The sequence below is a fragment of the Canis lupus genome, chromosome 10, assembly GCF_048164855.1.
Source record: "Canis lupus baileyi chromosome 10, mCanLup2.hap1, whole genome shotgun sequence".
In the NCBI taxonomy this organism is placed as follows: domain Eukaryota; kingdom Metazoa; phylum Chordata; class Mammalia; order Carnivora; family Canidae; genus Canis; species Canis lupus.
The window spans coordinates 58,810,399-58,832,906 of NC_132847.1; the positions used below are offsets into that span (position 1 = coordinate 58,810,399).

Consider the following 22,508-nt stretch of genomic DNA (forward strand, 5'->3'; position numbering starts at 1 on the left):
CCAAAGCGACTAAAATAGCAAAACCACTCTGAAAAAAAGATCAAAGTAGGAAGATTTTTATACTACTGACTTTAAGGCTTATTATAAAGCTACAGGAATCTAGAAAGTGTGGTACTGGGGTTAACAAAAACAAAGAAGTCATAGACAAATACATCGACACTACAGAATAGACAAATGAGAAATAGATCCATACCTGTATGTTCAGTTGATTTTGAAAAAGATGCAAAGTCAATGAAGAAAGGATAGTCCTTTCAACAAATAATATCAGAACAGCTTGATAATTATATGCAAAAAAAAAATGAACACCAACTCCTACATTGTGCACCACATGTAAAAATTAACTCTAAATGGGTCACAGAGCCAAATGTAAAACTTTATACTATGAAATTTATGAAAGCAAACATACCAGAAAATCTTTGTGATCCTGAGGCAAAGATTTCTTAGATACAGCATCAAAAGCATAATCCATTTTTAAAATAAGTAAATTGGACTTCGTCAAATTCAGAATATAAGGCCTTCAAAGGACACTCTCAAACAGAATTGGAGGTCTCACATTTCCTCATATTAGAACTTATTGGGGCAGCCCTGGTGGCGCAGCGGTTTAGCGCCACCAGCAGCCCGGGGAGTGATCATGGGGACTGGGGATCAAGTCCTACAGCGGGTACCCTGAATGGAGCCTGCTTCTCCCTCTGCCTGTGTCTCTTTCTCTGTGTGTGTGTGTCTCTCATGAATAAATAAATAAAATTAAAAAAAAAAAAAAAGAACTTATTATAAAGGTACCATCATTAAAAAAAAAAGTACAGTCATCAAAAACGTGTGGTCCTGGCATAAAGAAATATACATAGACCAATGGAATAGAGCAGAGAGCCCAGAAACAAAGCCTCAAACATGTGGTTAAATGTTTTTTGACAAATAGTACCAAGATCACTTAATGGGGAAAGGAAGGTGTCATCAACACCAATCCTGGAAAACTGGATGTCCCCATCTAAGACGGTGCTAGGAAAACTGTATATGCACATGCAAAAGAATGAAATTGGATCCTGACCTTGCACTCTATACAAAAATTAACTCAAAATGATAAAGAAGTAAACATAAAACCTACATTGTAAGCTCTAAGAAGAAAATGTAGAAGAGTTCCAGAACATTGGATCTGCAATGATTTCTTGACTATGACCCCAAAAGCAGAGGCAACAAATGTAAAAACAGATAAACTGGACATCAAAATTTAAAATTTCTGTGCAGAGGATATAATCAACAAAGTGAAAGGCAACCTACAGAATGGGAGAAAACTGCATATTATATATCTGATAAAGGGTTAATATCCAGAATACAAAGAGAACTCCTATGACTTAACAACAACAAAAAAAATCACCTGATTAAAAACAGGGCAAAGGCCTCAGACTATTTCTCTAAAGATACGCAAAAAGCCAAAAGGCACAGGAAAGACTGCTAACTCTGGGAAATAGACTGCTAACTCTGGGAAACGAACTAGGGGTGGTAGAAGGGGAGGAGGGCGGGGGGTGGGAGTGAATGGGTGACGGGCACTGGGGGTTATTCTGTATGTTAGTAAATTGAACACCAACAAAAGGCACAGGAAAAGAGGCTCAACGTTATTACTCAGGGAAATGCAAATCAAAACCAGGATGAAGAAGCATTTTACTCCCTTTAGGACAGCTATGATCACAAAAACAGGAAATAACAAGTGTTGGCAAGGACACAGAGAAAACTGGAATCCTTGTCCACTGCTGGTGGGAATGCAACATTGGGACAGCTACTGTGGAAAATAGTATGATGGTTCCTCGAAAAATTTTAAATTTAGTTACCATGTGATTCAGCAATTCTACTTCCTTTTTTTTAACCTATTCTACTTCTGAGTATATACCCAAAAGAACTAAAGCAAAGCCTTGAAGAGGTATTTCATACCATTATTCAAAATAGCCAAGAGGTGGAAATAACCCAAGTGTCCATCAACAGATGAATGGATATACAAAATGTGGTATACACACACAATGGAATATTACTCAGCCTTAAAATGGAAGGAAATTCTCACACATGCTGCAACATGAATGAACCTTGAGAACATTAACATTACACTAAACAAAATAAGCCAGATAACAAATATTGTTCGATTCCACTTATGTGAGGTATCTAGAGTAGTCAAATTCATAGAAATAAACAGTAAAATGGTAGTTTCTAGAGACTGGAGAGAGGGGGACATGGGGAGTTGTTTAGTAAGTGTAGTGTTTCAATTTTATAAGCTCAAGTTCTGGAGACTGGTTGTACAGCAATGTGAATATACTTAAAGCCACAAAACTGTAAAATTAAAAATGGTAAAGATGCCAAAATTTATGTTCTGTGGATTTTACTACAATTAAAGAAAAAGGCATTCTTACAAGAGTAGAATGAGGGAAAATATTTGCAAATTATACATTTGAAAAAGAACTTATATTCATAATTTGTAAAGGGCTCTCAAAACCCAGTAAGAAATTATAATTTAACAGACATGTTAAATTAATTAGACTGACCACACCAAGTGTTGGTAAGAATATGGAACAACAATATAGAACAACTGGAATGTGTCTATACTGCTAGTAGAACTATAAAAGAGTACAAATACTTTGGAAAGCAGTTTGGCAATGTATTGAAAAGTTGAATATACACTAACTTATGACTCAGGTATTTCACAGCTAAATATTTGTCCAGAAAATATGAAAATATATGTACAATGTACCTAAATGTTTTATAGCAGTTTTATTTGTAATAGCCCCAAACGGCAAACAACCCGACCGTCTGTCAATAAGGGTATAAACTAAAAAAAATAAATAAAAAAAAAAATAAGGGTATAAACTAAATGTGGTGCAGAGCCATAGAATGGAATGCTACTCAGTAATAAAAATGAATGATATGTGCAACATCTCAAAATAACCAGGCTGAGTAAAAAAAAAAACCACCACACACACACACACGCACACATATATGTGTATATATGTATGTATACACATATATATACACACACTAACACAACAGAGGATCCCACTTATATAAAATCCTAGAAAATGCAAACTAATCTCTAGTTAACAAAAAGCAGTTCCTTGGTCCCCTGGGACCAAAGGGGAGAGAAAGGGACCACAAAAGGGAACAAGAACAATTTGGGGAATGACCTATATGCTGGTATCTTGATTGTGGCGATGGCTTCACAGGTGCAGACATGTGTCAAACATTAAATTTTATAATTTAAACTTGTGCAGTTTATGCTAATCATATCTCAATAAATCTTCTTTTAAAAAGAAACAAATCCTACCAAAGAACAACATGCCTAACACATTTCTCCCCAGACCACAGGATTATTAATAAGGTCCTTTCAGTTTAAAACCTCTACATTTCAAATGGCACATAAGGAGTGACCCAGGGGGTACTCTTACAATCTCTACAGAGAGTGGAAAATGTGAATAAATCATTAATAAGGATTTCATAATGGCACTTTTAAAAAGTGAAGAATTACACAGAAGGGATAAAATACTTAGAATATACAGTGTCTCATGTATAACTTTCATTAGTAAAAAATTAATTTTGTAGATCTCTCTGGTGATCAAAAAGCATGTGAACTATGGCTATTTACTCCTATAAAAAGAGAGCCTGATTAACAGTAGTAATGTTAGATCTATCTAAAAAGTAAGTTAATCTGTTTAAAATTCAGAATAAATGATATTTATGGTTCAACAAGTTACTTTCTCTTCCCAATGACTGTAAGTTTGAGAGCACAATTTCATATTTTAAAGTCCAAATTCAGTGAAAGTTAGGGACTACTATCTGTACTGTAACATCTAATTAAATACACAAAAAAATTGAAAGATTTGAAATGAGAGCCTACAACAAAACACCATGTCTGTCAGTAAAAAGTGGGAGGAAAGATTCAGAGCGCAGTGTGAAAATGCAGTCCATGCCTGTACTGACAACCTTTTACTGCTCCCTTCATCCTATCTAGTTATGAATCTCGCAGAAATGAGGGCTATGGTTTGTAGAATACTGAAATGTTTTGCTGTTAGCCATTTCTGTACCAATAACTCCCCAAAAATGTTTCTTAACCTAAACAGAAATGAAGCTAATATCTAGTCAGGAGATCTGGATTCTAACTCTGATTTGACTAGATATTAAGCTGTCTGACACTGGTTAAGTCACTTTATTTCCATTTCCATTTCTTCTCATTAAAACAAAAAGCTAGTGTACACATATGTACTAATTCTAATTATCAGGCTAAGAGCAAAGGGTAGGCGATTTGCAGAAAGCTGGGCTGTATTCAGGCCAACTCGCCAATCACTCAATGCAGGAAGTTTTTAATGAGCAGTCTCTGTCTCCCAGAAACTGTCAGATGCATGAGACTCAAAGATTAATAAGTAGTTTGGTCTCCACTAAAAGGGAGTATTAAAAAGATGAAAAGAAAAAAGTTCCTGCCTTTGAAGAACGGACACTGTAACGGGTGAAACCACTAACACACAATGAACTGGAACTCCAAAACACAGCGAGTCGGATACCCTGAGCGAGGAAAGTTCACGCGTGATGGACGCACTAGAGAGGAAACACCACTGTAGGCTCACCAGCCCAATCTGTCATGTATTAGCAAGATCTGTCATGTATACAGAAAACCACCCTCCACTGGGACAAGTAAAATCCAGGAGGCCAGACGATAAGTGAGTCTAACCTAAGTATCTCAATAACTGTAATCCACAACTACAGATAACTATACCTCAAGGACAGTCTATGCCAATTTTAGTGGAATTTTTAAAGAACAGAAACACAAAAATTTGACATAGTTTTATCTCCAATGACTACAAATGGTATTTCTGTAGGACTCTAAAACAGATCTATTTTTCCCTAAAACTTTATTTCAATTTTGTCTTGATTTTGGTATTCGCTTTGGCAGAAAACATTGATAGTTATGATTTACTACCTGTATGCTTATTCTACTATACTTTAATTTAAAAAATTAATTACTTTGCAGGCAAAATGCAGGCAAAAGTATTATAAGTACATAAAGATTAACATTTAACCAAAAGTCACTAGAACCTTCCATCTAAAGCAGGAATTTTTTTTAGCATTAAAAAAGAAAAAAGAGAGGAGAGTGTGTGTGTGTCCGTGTGCGCACGAGTGCACAGAGGAGAGGTGGGATGGGACAATTCCTTCCAGATTTCTTAGTGAGGTACTTACAGTGCTGATCACAATCAACTCTGGCAAACACTACTTGATTTTCATTTGGATATTCTTCCTTAATGACATTTGAAGCTTCCTCAAAAATTGGATGCAACATTTGGCTGAAACGACACCTATACACAAAGAAGGATACCAATTAAACTGAGAAGCGGAAGCAATAAAATCTTATTTCAGTTATCATCGATTGATATGTTGTATATGTACAATAAAGAGCTTCTGAGACAATTGCATAGTTGATGTAGTCATGGCACTGGATGTCATTCATTGAAGATGAAGACAGTTTTGAATTCAAAGACTACTCCAATTCAAAGACTGTACAAGTAAAAGATTTTGGTTTTTTGTACCTTAAGAAAATGGCCAATATTATAAAGCACACAGCTAAGGATCTCTCACAGAGACCAAGAAACAAGTCTGAAATAAGCCCTCTACGATGGATCCACCTGGACTTGCAACTCCTAAGACTTGGGCATTTATAAAAGAAATTAGCTTTCTCTAAATAATGAACATATTTTTAGACTACTATACAGAATCTTTAAGATGGTAAATTTATTGCAAATACTAGTCTGATTCACTTGACTAGGTCAGCCAAATCTCACAGCAAGTTAGCATACTAAGTAAGTTGCATGACAAGAATATATAGTATATAATATAATGTGCCCTGTCAAAATTTACCCCTGGTTAAAATAGGCTTTCATATCTATAAATGTATTAAATATATTAAGTTCAGGAGCAAAAACATTAAATTCCTAAACAAGACTTCCTATTCACATTTCCTTTGTCGTTTCTGATTGTTTGTTTATACTTTTACAAAGGAGCACAAGCCCTACGGTATTCTAGAAACTTGATACTTTTTTTTTTGTTTTGTTTTTGTTTTTGTTTTTGTTTTTTGAAACTTGATACTTCTAATTTTTTTTTTTTTTTAATTCTGATTGTCTCTTAAGCAGGCCAACTACCTCAGAACTATGCTGTAGGTCATTAAAGGGACCTGATAAGAAAGAGAAGAAGAATCAGAATCAGCACACAGCCAGCTGGGTTAGAATAGTCATTCTTATATGAAAAAGGTACTGAGTATTTGCTAACAAACAAAACAAAACTATAATTGCTCCTACTGCTTCCAGAGGCCTTTTCCACCAAGAAATTTACTTCAATGAAGCCTGTGAACTCTTTTATCCGCAGGTGATTAGGTCATACATATTAACTATAATGCAACAAAAGTCTGATAAAGCCTATGAAAGGTTATAAACTCTATGCTTCCTCCCTATTTCTTTTTTTGTAGGTAACTTCCTCTAGCCCACTCACCTGACTTCCTAAGGAGATGTCCTAGAACATATCAAGGAGACACAATCTGTATCTTCAATCTCTTGCTCTCAAGTGGCTCATTCCTCTTTTATCATTCTTAAATCTCTCCCATCTGGGATAGGTGGGTGGGGTCTGTGGACATCAGGGACCGTGTCTTATTTGACTATGTATTCTAATAAGCATTTCAATATATGTCTGTTAAATGATTAAACTGATAGAATGGAGAAACAGGAAAGGCTAGGTCCACAAGGTTTTAGTTTCTTTTTTTCCTTTTTTTTTTGAGAGAGAGAGAGAGAGAAAGGGAGAGAGACAATCCTAAGCAGGTAAGCAGGTTCCATGCCCAGTGCAGAGCCTGACATGGGGCTCAACCTCATGACCCAGAGATCATGACCTGAGCCGAAACCAAGAGTCAGACAACTTAACCAACTGAGTCGCCCAGGCACCCCAAGTCTGTAGGTTTTTAAAGTTTGCTGAAAATAGGGTGCTGGAGGCCAGGGGAGGCAAAGGATAGGAACCGAGGAATGGTTTCTTGAAGAATTAGGATATGGCCTAGTAAAGAATTAGTGGACAGGCTCTGGGCTTAAGGGCAAGGTAAAGACATTACATAAGAGGCACCTTCTTTCTGGATTGTCCAGTTTGCTGCCCAGTAAGCATTTAAGTACAGGTTCATGTTTAAAACAGGATCTATTTTAATACCAGAAGGTGAATGGGAAATATGAAATAAAAGCTCAACCACAATATTATCATACTTTCATACACATGTATCCACACATATGAAAGTTATATTTATAAAAGTAAGATAACAAAAGCAATAAATTAAAAGGAAGGATCATCTGAATCCAATCTCCAATCTAGTGCTTGAATCTACCCTTCACAAATCAACCAAATGGGTAACAGTCTTTGCAGGGACAACTGGGAGTATTTACTAGTGTACTTACTAGTATGACCTAGTAGGGTGGAAAAAAATAAGCTTTGGAGTTAGACATACCTGAGCTTAAATCCCAGTTCCACCACTTACTAGCCGTATGACCTTTCTGAGCCTCAATTTCCTCAACCTAAAATGGAAATTATAATACCTACCTGCAGGGTAGTTCTGAGCATTAAAAACAATGTACATAAAGAGCCTGGTACATAAAAGCATTATTAAGTACCTACTATGGTTCATCACTCTCCAAGCCATATTAGTATTTTTAGGCAGCTCTATTAGAGAATTTTCCCTTAAGCTGTGCCACATTCATAACTTCCAGACACAACTCAGAATCTAGCCTTTGCGGCCACAAGTATAAACCTATGTCTTATGGTCAATTACCTAAGATTTTTTTCAGTTGAATAAAAGAGTACTAATTCACGAACAACTCAAGGTGTTCTTTGGATAATGTTTTCCCAAATAACTACAATTAGTCCACATATCCAATTTAGCTTTTGTGACAAGGTCAGTGGCACATTCTATTTCTCTTTCTTACAACACACAAAATTCCCTCAATCAAGAGAATTGCGTTCTAGTTTTAACTCTGCCACAACTCTGTCAGGTAACCTTGGGAAGCCACTTTACTCCTCTGGGTCTCAGTTTTATTTTTAAAGTGGATTGGACTAGATATCTTAAACCCAATTTTGTGGCTACTGTTACATGTGGACAATCCCAATGTACCTTGGAAAATGCTACCTTGGTTATACATTTTAGAAATGGCATTTTCTCTGTGTATCTTCAACATTTTACTGATATTACTTAAATATCTATACTATACATCATTCATTCAGTATATATCTAATATGTACTTATCTGCCAAGTACTATGCAGAATACCTGGAGATTAATGCTGAAAAAAGATAGATATGGTAACTTTTCATAAAGCTAAGGCTGTAGTAGGTAACAACAAAACTACAGCATACAAGTGTTATGATGTGCTAAGTGAGTAGTGTCATGGGAAGATAGAAAAAAGAGTTGGAATAGGGTGAGAATATTGATGTAGGAGGGTGACTTAGAGAAAACAGCATCTAATCTAAGACTTGAAAGATGTTTAAGACTTAACTATATAAATAAATGGGTGAGAGAAGAGTGACCCAATCAAGCAGAGAAAGTATCATGACTAAAGGCCCAGTGATGAAAGAGTAGAGAATATCGCAGAAACCGAAAGACTTTCAGTACAACTGGAACATAATGTGGGAGTGGAGAGAGGCAAGACATACGGATGTAGAGGTATGGTAACTTTAGGTCTGAAGTCACTAGGGGCTTTCTAGACCAAGGTAAGGGACTTCAGACCTAAAGTTAATGGAACACCATTTAAGGGTTTTAAGAGGAGATATAACCCTATTCAGTATGCACTTTAGGTAGACCACTCTGGCTTACTTTAAAGAGAACAGAATGAGACACATAAGACATGAGGCACAGAAAATTAATTAGGAGACTGTCACAGGAATCTAGGTAAATTGGACTGTGGCCTAAACTAAGGAGGTAACAACTACCAGGCAATAAACCTCAAAGGGTCTACCAGGCAATAAGCCTCAAAGGGTCAAATAAGATACAGATTATCAGGGAATAAGGATTATGTGAGAGTTTCAAAACTTCTCTCCAGCTCAAGTTCCCTTCTACCTATCACCATGTCACATTCTTTAACATCTACTACATGTTACGCAGTGGTTTTAGATGCCAGGAATGTTCAGTAAGACATTTTATCTGCTCTCAATGTTGGTCTGCACAAGTATAAAAGATAAAATAATGTAGTAAGAATAAGAAAGTGGTATCCGGTACTATATGACACAAAAGACAAGAATCTGATTCAGACAGGGGAAGGAGTAAAGGCTTCCTAGAAGTAATAGATGATATATGTTTAAAAAGTATCAATATTATTTTTCCTTCTAAACTTGCCACACCCACATCCTCACCTCCAAACACTGCCCTACTTCCTCAGTCAGGAAAAATACAGAACTGCAATATATACTCCTGTGGGGCGGGGCAGGGGGTGGGAGGCTTAGATTTGAGTTTTTGTAACTGCTTTTAAGATGTGGAATAGTAGAATCAGATACATTTTTCTCTTAAAACACAAATAATCATGAAATTAAGCTGCTCCCTTTGTGACTGAACCTTAATTTTGTATATGAAATATTGTCTCACATAAGAAAAAAAGGCTTTCCCCTTCCCCCTTTCTAGCAAAGAAAAATTCACACATAGCAAGATAAAAGAAAAAAACTAAATGATGCAACTTCATTCTCCCTACCCCAAGAAACAAAAACAAAAATAAGACTCTTACTTACCAGTCAGCATAAAAATTTACTAAAGCAACATCAGCATTATCTGAAATTGAAAAACAAAACCAAACAATCTAAGTTAATTGTGTCCACATAACTGGCATAATCAAAGATATGGTTTTCATCATGGTCTTTTTCCCATTTATGTAAAGGTCCACTAAAAACACACAATAACAATTAAGTTACCTCTCATTCAGAAACCCATATACAGAGTCATGGACAGGTAATATAATTTGTGTGAATCCCTGATCCTTTTCTCTATATCCTCCATTTTTATACCTTCATTGAATGAATATAAAACAAAAGGGGAATCAAATCCAGATCAGGAAAGTAAACTATTAAATAGCCTATTCTCATTAAAAAATATTAAATAGGAGCAGCCCCGGTGGTGCAGCGGTTTAGCGCCGCCTGCAGCCTCGGGTGTGATCCTGGAGACCCGGGATCGAGTCCCACATCGGGCTTCCTGCATGAGCCTGCTTCTCCCTCTGCCTGTGTCTCTGCCTCTCTCTTCGCTCTCTCTGAATGAATAAATAAATAAATCTTTTAAAAAAATATATTAAATAGGGGATCCCTGGGTGGCGCAGCGGTTTGGCGCCTGCCTTTGGCCCAGGGCACGATCCTGGAGATCCGGGATCGAATCCCACGTCGGGCTCCCGGTGCATGGAGCCTGCTTCTCCCTCTGCCTGTGTCTCTGCCTCTCTCTCTCTCTCTCTCTCTCTGTGTGTGTGACTATAATAAATAAAAATTTTAAAAAAATATTAAATAGCCTACTTTCATTAAAAGTGAAGTGAAATGATCTTGATTTTATCTTTTTTTTTTTTTTTTAAGAGAGAGCATGAGTATGAGTGGGGATGGGGGTGCAGAGGGAGTAGGAGAGAAAGAATCTTAAGCAGGCCCCAAAGCAGGGCTCGGACCCACAATCCCAAGTTGAAATCAAGACTCAGAAGCTAAAATGACTGAGCAACCCAGGCAACCCTTAATAACCCATTTTTTTATCTCCTATGAGTAACTGAGAACTGGCTGTGCAAGAACATTCTATTTCACAAAAAAGACCTGTGTAATTAAGCTATTTCTAAAGTTCAGATGTCTCTCCTAGTTGCAACAAGTAAACTACAACTAATAATGTTGCATAACATGCACATTTTCTGGTTCTTATCCATTAAAGAGCTCTTCTTTGTTATAAAAATAAAGTATCATTTACATATGAGAATGTGAAGTCAAGAGAAAGATACCTTTGTTTCTTTTGCCTAAACTTCATACATAAACTCAAGTACTCATAAAAATAAAGCATAGAGATATTCTAGAATTTGAAAAATGAAAGGAGAATGATTTGTGAGTTTCAGTTCCCTTCTTCTTTTTTTACTCTCGAAGCACTTTTTATACACTTACTTCTTCAATCTGAAGCAGTGGTTCACCAACTGTACTCTCTGGACCAGAAGCAGGAGCAGCAGGTAGAAATTTACAGAAATGCAAATTCTCAGCTGGGGTCTACTGTTTCTGTTAGAAACTTGGAACCAGACTTAGCAGTACAGATATTAATAAGTCCTCCAGGTGACTCATGCATGCTAAAGGTTATATAGAACCATTGCTCTAAAGAGATCCCATAATGTGGGACAGACTTTTTAGCATTTAAAACCAGTTCCAAGAACACAAAACAGTATATGATGCTCAATGAATAACTCCTTTTACTCTTAACATTTTTCATTTTGTTCCGCTCAAACCAGTGGATGAAATGGAGTGCTTTTTAAAAAGCAGCAGCAAGAAATCATTTATGCGTTGTACATTTTCTTAAATCTCCTAAATTAAGATTTTCTATCAACCATGTGTTCACCTTCCTTCTACTACTTTTAAAAACAGAAATGTTTTTCCCAAGTTAGCTTTATCCATATTCGCACTGTCAGCAAAGCATTCAGTAAAATATTTACTTAACTTAATGAGCCAATGACAATAAAAGAGATCAGAGGGGGTGAATTAATTAAAAGTTTAAAAAGACAAAAGATTTCTAGACTATGTCCTAAGATCATTTAGTAACACAGTTCCCACTGTGTGAACATTTATTATTGCACAGTGGGACCTGCTGACCTGTAAGTAAGCTCTTGCAAAAATACTTTATGAATTGTTAACAGTAGTACTTAAGACAAGGCAAAGAAATAAAACAAGACCAAAAGTTTATTTGTAACACAGGAAAGGAGACTTACACATTTTAAGAAATCTTACTAAAAATCAAAACCAAAAGTGCTTTGTTAATTCAGGAAACCATGAAGCTAATCAGAATGCCAGCTCCTCAACTGTTCTCGTAATTGAGATTTAACTTTGTTTTTGTATATAAACCAGCTCTTTTAAAAAAAAAAGTGTTCTTTAAAAATATCGAGGTACTTACTTAAAATGTCATCTATATTCTCTGTATCAAGACTTGTTATTTCGGTTGTTACAGGAGTAAAAACCCAGGTTACCTGGAAATTTTAAAAATGCAAAATTAATAAGTGTTTCCATAAAAGGCAAGTAATACAGAAAGGCTAATAAAAAGAAAATTTATTAATTAAGTTGGTTCCACTTGTTATTTACAAAATCATTCATCAACTGGTTTTAATTTTTATTATCTTATTATTCTTACCCTTAGCTAGATCAATAAAATAGAAGTACTAACTTCTGAAGCCTAGAAACTCATCAAATAAGACTTCCTATATTTCCAAATACACAAAAGCGATTGTTTTTAAACAATTAAGAAATTAAGAATTAATTCATTCTTTTAAATTAATATTTCAACAACTTTATAGTGCAACAAGAAAAAATTTACTGGATTATTATCAATTCGGAAAGAATACAAAACCAAAGCTAAGTTTGCTGACTCTATCCCTACCATGTTTCTCAGATAAAACAAAATAATAAAGAGAAGAATTAAAGAAAGATTTTTCAAGTTGTGAACCAAAAGCCTCTCCTGCCTCATCTCACATTTTGGTGATAACGATGTGCTCAGTGAGAGACTATTAAAGAGGCTATTAAAATACAAATTTTCTACTTCCAAAATATTGAACCCAAATTTCATCAAAGAAAATATTAGCTTGCCATCCGCAAAATAAAATAGACTACTTTAGCAACTGTTCACTTAGTTCAAAAAGTAATCCTTGGTGTAGTTTCAGGCACCATCTTTAACACCCTATGTGTTTATGGAAATCTATTCACTGGACCATGGCAATGGAGTGACAATGAACGTCAGGCCCTGATGAGGTAGGGAAGACTACTCCTTGCCCACCCATTTCACAGACACTTTAGTAGTTAAACCCAAAAAGTTTTTACTTTACCAACAATTCAATTTCTGAATGGTATAAAGAGCCATGTTGATGCTGGCAAGTAAACAAGCCCAAATATTTGAAATATTTCTATTAACTTATTATTTTCTTAGGAAAAGCCAAATAGCACTAGTCTTATTTTCAAGTTACCATAATCATGCACCCAAAGGTGGATTACTATTTCTGCTAGCAACCAATAAGTTATAACCTGCTAAAAGCAAATTAAGATGTTAAAAATATCCGAATATTTGACATATATAACTAATCTCATTATTTTTAACACCCTAATCATTAACTGGAAAGATGAGACTTCTCTCACTAGTCCTATTCCCTCACTAATCCATATCACAATCAACAGATCCTTCCCTCATCAGTGTATGACCAGCTCTTGACAACTGTGCAATCTGTTGAAAGATTAACTGAGGCATATTAAAAATCTTAAGAGTTCATCTGAGCAAAAATCAATGTGAATCAGGCAGCATCCAATCTAACAGAGAGAAATGGAGCTCCAAGGACTTGTATAAAATAAAGGCATTAGTGAGCAGGAAAACAGAAGTTTTTATTAGACAAAAAAAAAAAAAAAAAAAGTGGGTTAATTACTGCAAAGTCACTTTCCTTTTGGGGATGGCAGGGTATCTATGAGGCATTATTACCGAACTATAGCAGATCAGGCATTTCCTGGTTGACTGGTTTGAAATTCCATTTCTGGGAAAGCCAAAACTGTAATTAAGCCTTAGTTTGGTAACATGGGGCTTAAATAAGTAACTATTTGGGCCCTGTTGTTTTGTTTTTAACAAAGCCAATTACACTGATACAAGATTTCAGAGTGAATTGTGCTGAAAAATTCAAGAAGGTGATATAAAAATATTATCATAAAGCAACAAAGTTGGTCATTATCAAGTCAAGTCATCAAATAACCTGGCAGTCGTTTATGGAGCATCTACTAGATACTGAGGGCACAAATGCATAAGGCATGGCATGCTCTACCTTGAAGAGCTCTCCAAATAGTGGTGAGAAGGAGTGGAGAAAAATGTCAAATACAGATAACCGTCTTCAGTTATATAATCTAAGGAAGCCCACTTTTGAAGAGTTAGTCATCATCCATCAAAGCATGTTTACAGAGAAGTATATTCTAAATTTAACTGCTTTTGACTCTGAAATATTTACATGGCAAAAATATTTACATGCCAGATGATAACAAAAGCAAGGCAACAATCAAATTTGGCTGCATTAAATACCTGTTAGTACAAAGACATCATGCTGGCCAGCCTGGGTGGCTCAGCGGTTTAGCGCCACCTTCAGCCCAGGGCCTGATCCAGGGGGCCCGGGATCGCATTGGGCTCCCTGCATGGAGCCTGCTACTCCCTCTGCCTGTGTCTCTGCCTCTCTCTCTCTCTCTCTCTCTCTCTCTCTCTCTGTGTGTCTCTCATGAATAAATAAATAAAATCTTAAAAAAAAAAAAAATCATGCTAATAAGCACGCAACTGACAAGCCGCATTCAGCTAACAGTTGTGTTGAAGAGGCCCAAAGCAAGAAAATGGTCTCTGACCCAATCTTCTCTCCACCCTGTAGGGTGTAAAAGAGGTGTTTTACCATTAACATTTTTATTAATATGCAGTATAAAGGGAAAGACAGGTTGTTTATTTAAATTGTTAGCAAGCTCCACTAGTCTGACAAATTGTTTTTTTTTTTTCATGTCAGCCCTAAGCCTAAACAAAATCCTCCCAGGGAAACATCTTTATGTGTCAAATGCTTTAGTGCTTAAGTAAAATAAAGATAAAATAAAGACAAGTAGCTCTAGACCAGGAAGAGAGGGAGCATAATCATTCATTTTTTTAAATTAAGACTTAAAGTAAACTTTTAAATTTATTTTATTTAAAAGAAACAACAAAAACCTACAAAGACATTTGAATAGAAGATGTTAACAGACATGGAGAATTTTAGCCTTTAATGATGGAATATTTAGACAACATATGTAAATATACAGATGTAAACTTATGGTATTTTGTAAGTTGGTCATTCTCTTCAGTTCATTAGCTCTTTTTCTTGCCAAGAAAACTGAAAAGCATCTCTAATCATCTACAAGTCAGTAGATAATTATACCCACATGCATTTTTTTGTACCAAATATTAAACATTTCAGTCTGAGGGGCAGCCCCAGTGGCACAGCGGTTTGGCGCCGCCTGCAGCCCGGGGTGTGATCCTGGAGACCTGGGATCGAGTCCCACATCGGGCTTCCTGCATGAGCCTGCTTCTCCCTCTGCCTGTGTCTCAGCCTCTCTCTCGCCCTCTCTGAATGAATAAATAAATAAATCTTTAAAAAAAATTTTTCAGTCTGAGATGTGTCAAGTAATGTGATCTTATATAAAATGCACATAAAAAATAAATAAAAAATAAAAAGCACATGAGTGAAATGGCAAATACTGTACCCTAATTCACTAAAAAAATAAAGTGACAGACTAGCTTTAAATAGGAGCTTCTTCAACAAGTAAAGAATATTTTCTTCCATTAGAAGGGTTTTTTTTAATTGAGCTATCTTTGAGCACTAAAAAACTTTATCTCCTTAAACTTCCCTGTATCCTCCATGACCACCTAACTGGATGGTGATGCCATGTGCCAGCTCTTATTTCCACAGCATTTCTGAAGTCACCCAGAAGCCAGTTGCTTTTCCCAAAGCACCACCTACAATTTTTCTGCTTTCCCTTTTCTCTTTTTTATAAAAGATTTACTCATTTTAAAGAGAGAAAGAATAAGCACATGAGGTGGGGGAGGAGCAGAGAACAAGAGACTCTCAAGCAGACTTCCTGCCCTGTACGGAGCCCCAGGAGGGGCTCAGTCTCATGACCCATAAGACCATGATCTGAGCAGAAATCACAAGTCAGAGGCTTAACCCACTGAGCCACCCAGGTGCCCCACCCCTTCTCTTTGCATAAAATGTTTCCTCTACCTGCAGTGTCCTCTTCGCCACTACTACATACTCAATCCTTCAAAGATTGATGTCCTCTTCATGGAGATCTGTCTGGTTCCCCCCATAGAAAATAACTTTCCTCTCTCAAAAGTCCAACCTATTTTATGCATGGGGATAGAAAAAGGGGATATATGCACTAGAGGAATAGGAATTACTGTGAAATTAGCATTCTCTCCAGACAGACATCAAGTTGAAATATTGGTTACATGATAAAAGACAATATTTTAGAAATAAATTTTCTAAAGATTTTTTTTGAGTAAGCACTCTGTTAGGTCAAATTTTAATTGTTACAATATTAACATATATATATGCGCTATAATGCTAACATATACCAAATGCTCTGGCACTCACTGCTAAGCCCCAGCACTGTGCCTCTTTCGAGAAAAATTCACTGAACAAGACACCAATCCAACAGGATCTCCTTCAGAAGTATGAATTAATGTCAGTAATAACACATATTTGAAGTGAATTATTAAAGCTTCTCTATTCATAATTATAAAAATACATTAACAAATTTTCCTTGTACATTAAACCCATAAGTGGCTACTATTCAAATACACCCTTAATGGGAACTAGTAAGACACTCCCTGAATTGAGGATTTCCCTTCAATCTAACCTGCCCACAGAGGTCAAACTAATCTTTCCAAATGCTGCTTTGCATACATCAAATCATCTGCCAAAAGAATACAAAAACCAAACCAAACCAACCAACCAACAAAGCTCCAAGGGTTTTTCTCTGTCTACAGTATAAAAGCCTAAATCCTTAACCTAGCATGTAGGACCATCCACGGACTTGCTTTCCTAAATAACATCCTACTGCCCCAATCCATAAGCTTTCCTCCAACTAACATGAAGTACAGAGTAATCATACATTCTAGTTGGCCAAACAACTTGTTGAGACAAACCCAGCTTATGCCTGTTGCCATGGAATATTATTTATTACAGGTCAGGCAATAAATTATATGGTCATCCCATTTGTAGGAGAGCTTTGGCAACTGAAGGGAATTACAAGCTCCTCACAAATCCTAAATTATTGTTAAGTCTATAATGCTTTCCCACATAATATACAGTAAAAGGAAAAATGGAATGAGAATGAATAGAGAATAAAGATGGACTCTGCTGTGAATACTGCTGAACCAATGACTAGCCTTACTCACTGCCTGAGACACCAAGCTCTTCACAGGGAATAAAATCAGTAATTCACAAAACCCTTCAAGGGTCATTCACAAACGAACAGTCCAAATCCTGAAGTTACAAATCCAAGAATGCATTGAGTCTACAGTCCATACAATTCCTAAACTGCATCTCCTTACTGTCTTGCATCCAGACTTTGCTGGTGCGGTTTTCTCTTGGAACACACTGCTTGGAACAGCCAGGAAAGGTTATCTAGCTTTCAAGACCCAATTCAAAAGCTATCTTTTCTATAAAGGGTCTCCTAGTGATTCCAGACCCCAGTGATTCATTTCTCTCTCCTCTGAACCCACAGAGCACTTTCTAGAGGGTGTCGACAGATTGTGATTCACACAGATTATCTGTGCCATTTTACCTCCTTCAGGAGACCGAGTATCTTGAAAGAGAAACTGCACTTTATTCAATTTTGGATCCCCCAGATCATTTACTACAATAACCTTTTTTTTTTTTTTTTTTACAATAACCTATCTGTATACAGTAAGTACTCAAATACATACTCAGTGAATGAAAAAGCAGATGATGTTGATACACTAAGAATTTAGAGGGAGGGTGCTGGAGGTGGGAAGTGGAGGGAAGAGGTTCAGAAATGGGAAGAGCCAACAAACATTTTATTTATTTATTTTTAATGAGACAGAGGAAAAGAATGAGGGAGAGAGAATGAGCAGGGGGGTGGGGAGAGGGAGAGAGAGAGAATCTTAAGCAAGCCCCACATTCAACGTGGAACACAACATAAGGCTCGAGCTCATGACCCTGAGGTAATGACCCAAGCCAAAATCAAGAGTTGGACACTTAATGGACTGTGCTACTTGGCACCCTCCAACAAACGTTTTTAAAATATTTGAGGATAGTAACATTATCAAGTAGGAATAAAGTCTATTAAAACTTGTTTTTAATTTTGTAATGGTGAAGAGCACACCACTAGGTGATTATTTACAGACTCAGATTTAGAGGGAACCTCAAAAGTGATCTTCCTACCTGCTACAGAAAGCCATCTACCTCTAAGAGCTATGCAGAGCTCCCAGTTAAACCTTCTTCTGGTTCCCCCACAGCTGTACTCCAACATATTTCCAGACACTTTGGCACACAGAATATCCTCATTTAAGAATATATAACTATGTTACATCAGTGTATAAAAATCTACTACTTCTTGTATTTTTTTAAGGTGTTAAGCCAGTCATGAAAATAAATAATTGAGGACTTTCAGGACCAGAATCTAATAGAGTACCAAGCAGAAGAGGTTATTAGATATTTCTGTTAGCAAGATTCATTGTCACAAAAGCATTTATTTGCTACGCTTTAAGTGTTTTTAGCATATTTATTCAATGAGTTTAGAAAACAATAATTATTTCTAGTGAATTTGTGTATTTGTTTCTTTTAAGCCTTGCTATTCAAATAATGGCCCCTAAACCAACAGCACTGGCATCACCTGGGACCTTGTGAGAAATGCAGAATATCAGGTCCCAGACCCACTGAATCAGAATCTCCACTTTAATAGGATCCCCAAGTGATTCCTACGTACATTAAAGTTTAAGAAGCACTGCTTTAGAGAGCAAAGCCTATGACTCCACAAGCATGTAAACCCACTTTAAACTCTGTACAATGTTTATAGTCCTCAAATATGAATACAAGAACAAGACTTATTGTGAGAAGTCCGTATTGACGTGCAAAATACTGATTTTAGAAAAATGTGGAGCCTGTAGTCTTATTAGAAATTTACAAAGATGCTAATTTTTTACATATGCTGCCTACTGCCTGAACAGATATTTCTGCATGAAAATTATTGGCATAAAATAAAAAATTTAATAGAGAATGTTTCCTTCCATGTGGCATTACCATTCTCAATCGACATTACATCTGCTAGGCAGTCTGCAGTAATAGCTTAGTGTATTTGTGCTAAATCTTTCATTTCCCTGCCTTTCTGTCAGGAGAGTCTCAAAGCCCTTTACAAACTATGTCTCTCCTATAGCAAGAAATAAGTAATGTACCAGGCCATAGCTCTCTTCCATTCTAATCCAAAGTGACAAACCAGACTACTACCTGAAGTCCCGATGCCATGGGACCCAGGTTGTTTCTCCTCCCTGGGGCCACTTCTCTGACTCTCAGTTTTGCATTAAGCTGGCAGGCAACAGAAGCACAGAGATTTTCAGTTGGCTGCAAGGAGCTAAGAGATATGAAAGGTCCCCAGAGAAAAAAAGCTGAGGCTGACAAGCACTGTAAGAGCCTTGAAGCTGAGTATCAATCGAGGCACATCTCACTGTTCGTATTCCCAGAAGCATTATAATGAACTAGAAGTTCAAAGAGAGGGGAAAAATAGGACTAAGTACAGAATAACACTGGGAAGCTACTTTAACCCTTAAATTGCTCAGTGATACAACTTTTGGGCAAGTGATACAAATTCTGGGCAAGTCAGAACCAATTTGCTTTTATAAAGAAACATTAGAACAATTGTAACATTCCTCATTAAATAAGCCAAATATGGTGGACATGGACATGTTTGGGAAAGTAAATGCTATACCCCCAAAATAATCATTCAAATATAAGTAATATAATCCCTAAACTCAAATTCTCCCAATAGAACAAATATAGAAAATAAAAATAGGGGCGCTTGCGTGGCCCAGTTGGGTGCCTGACTCTTGATTTGGCTCACATCATGATCTCAGGGTTGTGGACTGAGCCCCACGTCAGGCTCCACGTTGCATGTGGGGCTTACTTAAGATTCTCTCCCTCTCTCTACCCTATCCCCCTGCTCGTTCTCTCTCCCTCCTGCTCTTCTTCCACACACTAGGTATGGAGCCGGCTTAAGATTCTCTCTCTCTCTCTGCCCTTCTCTCCACTCTCTTTAAAAAAATGAAAAATAAAAATAAATTGCTGCAATTCGTACTTTTTCTTGCACATTAGTTATTTGATCATGCATGGATTTCCACTAAAACCGATGTCATTTCATGACGTACTACAAAGCTTCACTAATCAAAACAGTGTGGTACTGGCACAAAAATAGATATAGATCAATGGAACAGAATAGAGAGCCCAGAAATAAACCCACAATTACACGGACAATTAATCTATGACTAAGGAGGCAAGAGTATACAATGGGGAAAAGACAGTCTCTTCAATAAATGGTGCTGGGAAAACTGGACAACTAAGTGCTTAATAATAAGTCTCAACCACTTTCTTAAAACATAAGAAATAAAATAAACTCAAAATGCATGAAAGACCCAAATATGAAACCTGAAACCATAAAAATCCTAGACAAGAATATGATTAATTTCTCTAACATTGGCTGTAACAATATTTTTCTATGTATGCCTCCCCTAAGGCAAGGGAAACATAAAGAAACTATTGGGACTACATCAAAAAAAAAAAAAAAAAAAAAGCTTTTGCAGAGCGAAGGAAACCTTCAACAAAACAAAAAGGCAACCTATTGAATGGAAGAAGATATTTAAAAATTATATATCTGTAAGGCCTTAATATCCAAAATATATGAAGAATTTATAAAACACACACACACACACACACAAATCTGATTAAAAATGGATAGAGGACCTGAACACATATATTTCTAAAGAAGACATACAAATAGCGAACAGACATATGAAAATATGCTATCACTAATAATCGGGGAAATGCAAATCAAAATAACAAGATTCTCCTCCTACTGTCAGAATGGCTAAAATTAAAAAAGACAAAAAATAACAAGTGTTGGTGAGGACGTGGAGAAAATGGAACCCTTTTGCATTGCTGGTGGATATGTACACTGGTGCGGCCACTGCAGAAAACAATATGGAGGTTCCTCAGAAAATTAAAAATAGAAATATATGATGCAAAAATTTCACTATTGGGTATTTACTCATAGAAAACAAAAACACTAATTCAAAAAGACATATGCATCCCTATGTTTATTGCAGCATTATTTACAATAGCCAAGATACTGAAGCAACCCAAGTGTCCATCCATGATGAATGAATAAAGAAGTTATGGTATGTGTGTACACATATGTATGTACACACACACATTGTACTACCACTCAGCCTTTTAAAAAGAAAAAGAAAAGATGCATTCTTACCATTTGTGACAACGTGGGCAGGCCTAAGGGTATTATGCTAAATGAACTAAGTCGGAGAACAAATATCACGTGATTTCACTTACATGAGGAATCTAAAAAACAAAACGAACAAACAAAAAGCAGAAGCAGACCCATAGAGAACAAACTGATGGTTACTATCAGGGAAAGGGTCAGGAGATGGGCAAAACGGGTGAAGGGGAGAGGGAAATACAGGCTTCCAGTTAGGGACTGAATAAGTCACCAAAGTAAAAGACACAGCACAGGGAATATAGTCAATGTCACTGTAACAGTGTTATATGGTGACAGGTGGTAGCTACACTGTGATGAGCAGAGCATAATGTATAGTGTTGTTGAATCACTATGTTGTACACCTGAAACTAATGCGACATTGTGCCAACTCTATTAAAAAAGGAACTGATGTCCTGTTTTGTTCCCCACGACATTCTAAAAATGGGATGAGAGCCTAATACTGTATGTTAACTGTACTAGAATTAAAATTAAAAACTAAAAAAAAACGGGATGATCTAATTTACCTGTAATAGACAATGTATTTCTCTGACCTTCAAAAAAGGCCCAAAGCTTTTCAGAACTGGAAGTGATCTTCTCAATGTATGGAAAGGATTTTCTCTTAAAATCATCCCATATTCCTCCTCTAAAACTCTAAATTCTAGCAATGGCGGTACTAATAAAGCATGGGAATTGGGAGAAAAATTAAGATGAGAATTGTTTTCTTCTTTTTCTGTACACACTCTAAAAACAGAGGCAGGGGGTGGAGGGTGAGGGCGGTGTGAAACAACATCCCATTCATCCATCTCCAGATTAGTACCTACACTGGATCTTATAAGTAACAGTCGAGAACACATACTTGCAAATATGTACCAAGAGAAAATTATGACTACTCTTCTTATGCTACAATGCAATTCTCATCCAGGACACCTGATGAGAGAAAGTTACTTAAGGGAATCTACATACATGTAGATACATATATTCTTTCGTTAGGTCATTCATTCCATAAATATCTCATTGAATCATCTGTTACATACATGTCAGGCACTATACTAGGCACTAGGGAAAGGGATGTGAATAACACACACACACACATCTGTGTGTGTTTGTGTATAAAACATCCAGCAAGATCATTTAATTTCCCTTTCATGTTAAAAAAGAGAAAAAGAAAAGATTCTCTCAAGTATTCTAATTGAAGAGTCATCCATAGTACTTGGCAAAGTCATTATCTATTCTCAA

The 22,508-nt window shown here is 36.4% G+C and overlaps 1 protein-coding gene across 4 annotated transcripts in view; it reads right to left on the bottom strand.

The window, feature by feature from the left end:
• ERP44 (endoplasmic reticulum protein 44) overlaps positions 1-22,508 on the bottom strand; it is a 93,173-nt gene that overhangs the window by 45,256 nt on the left and 25,409 nt on the right. For all 4 annotated transcript variants that reach the window (XM_072842108.1, XM_072842110.1, XM_072842109.1 and 1 more), the window contains 3 exons: positions 12,133-12,205; positions 9,759-9,798; positions 5,206-5,321 (listed from right to left, as the gene is read on the bottom strand). In XM_072842108.1, the coding sequence (XP_072698209.1) occupies positions 5,206-5,321; positions 9,759-9,798; positions 12,133-12,205 (229 nt within the window). The remainder of the gene's footprint in view (positions 1-5,205; positions 5,322-9,758; positions 9,799-12,132; positions 12,206-22,508) is intronic.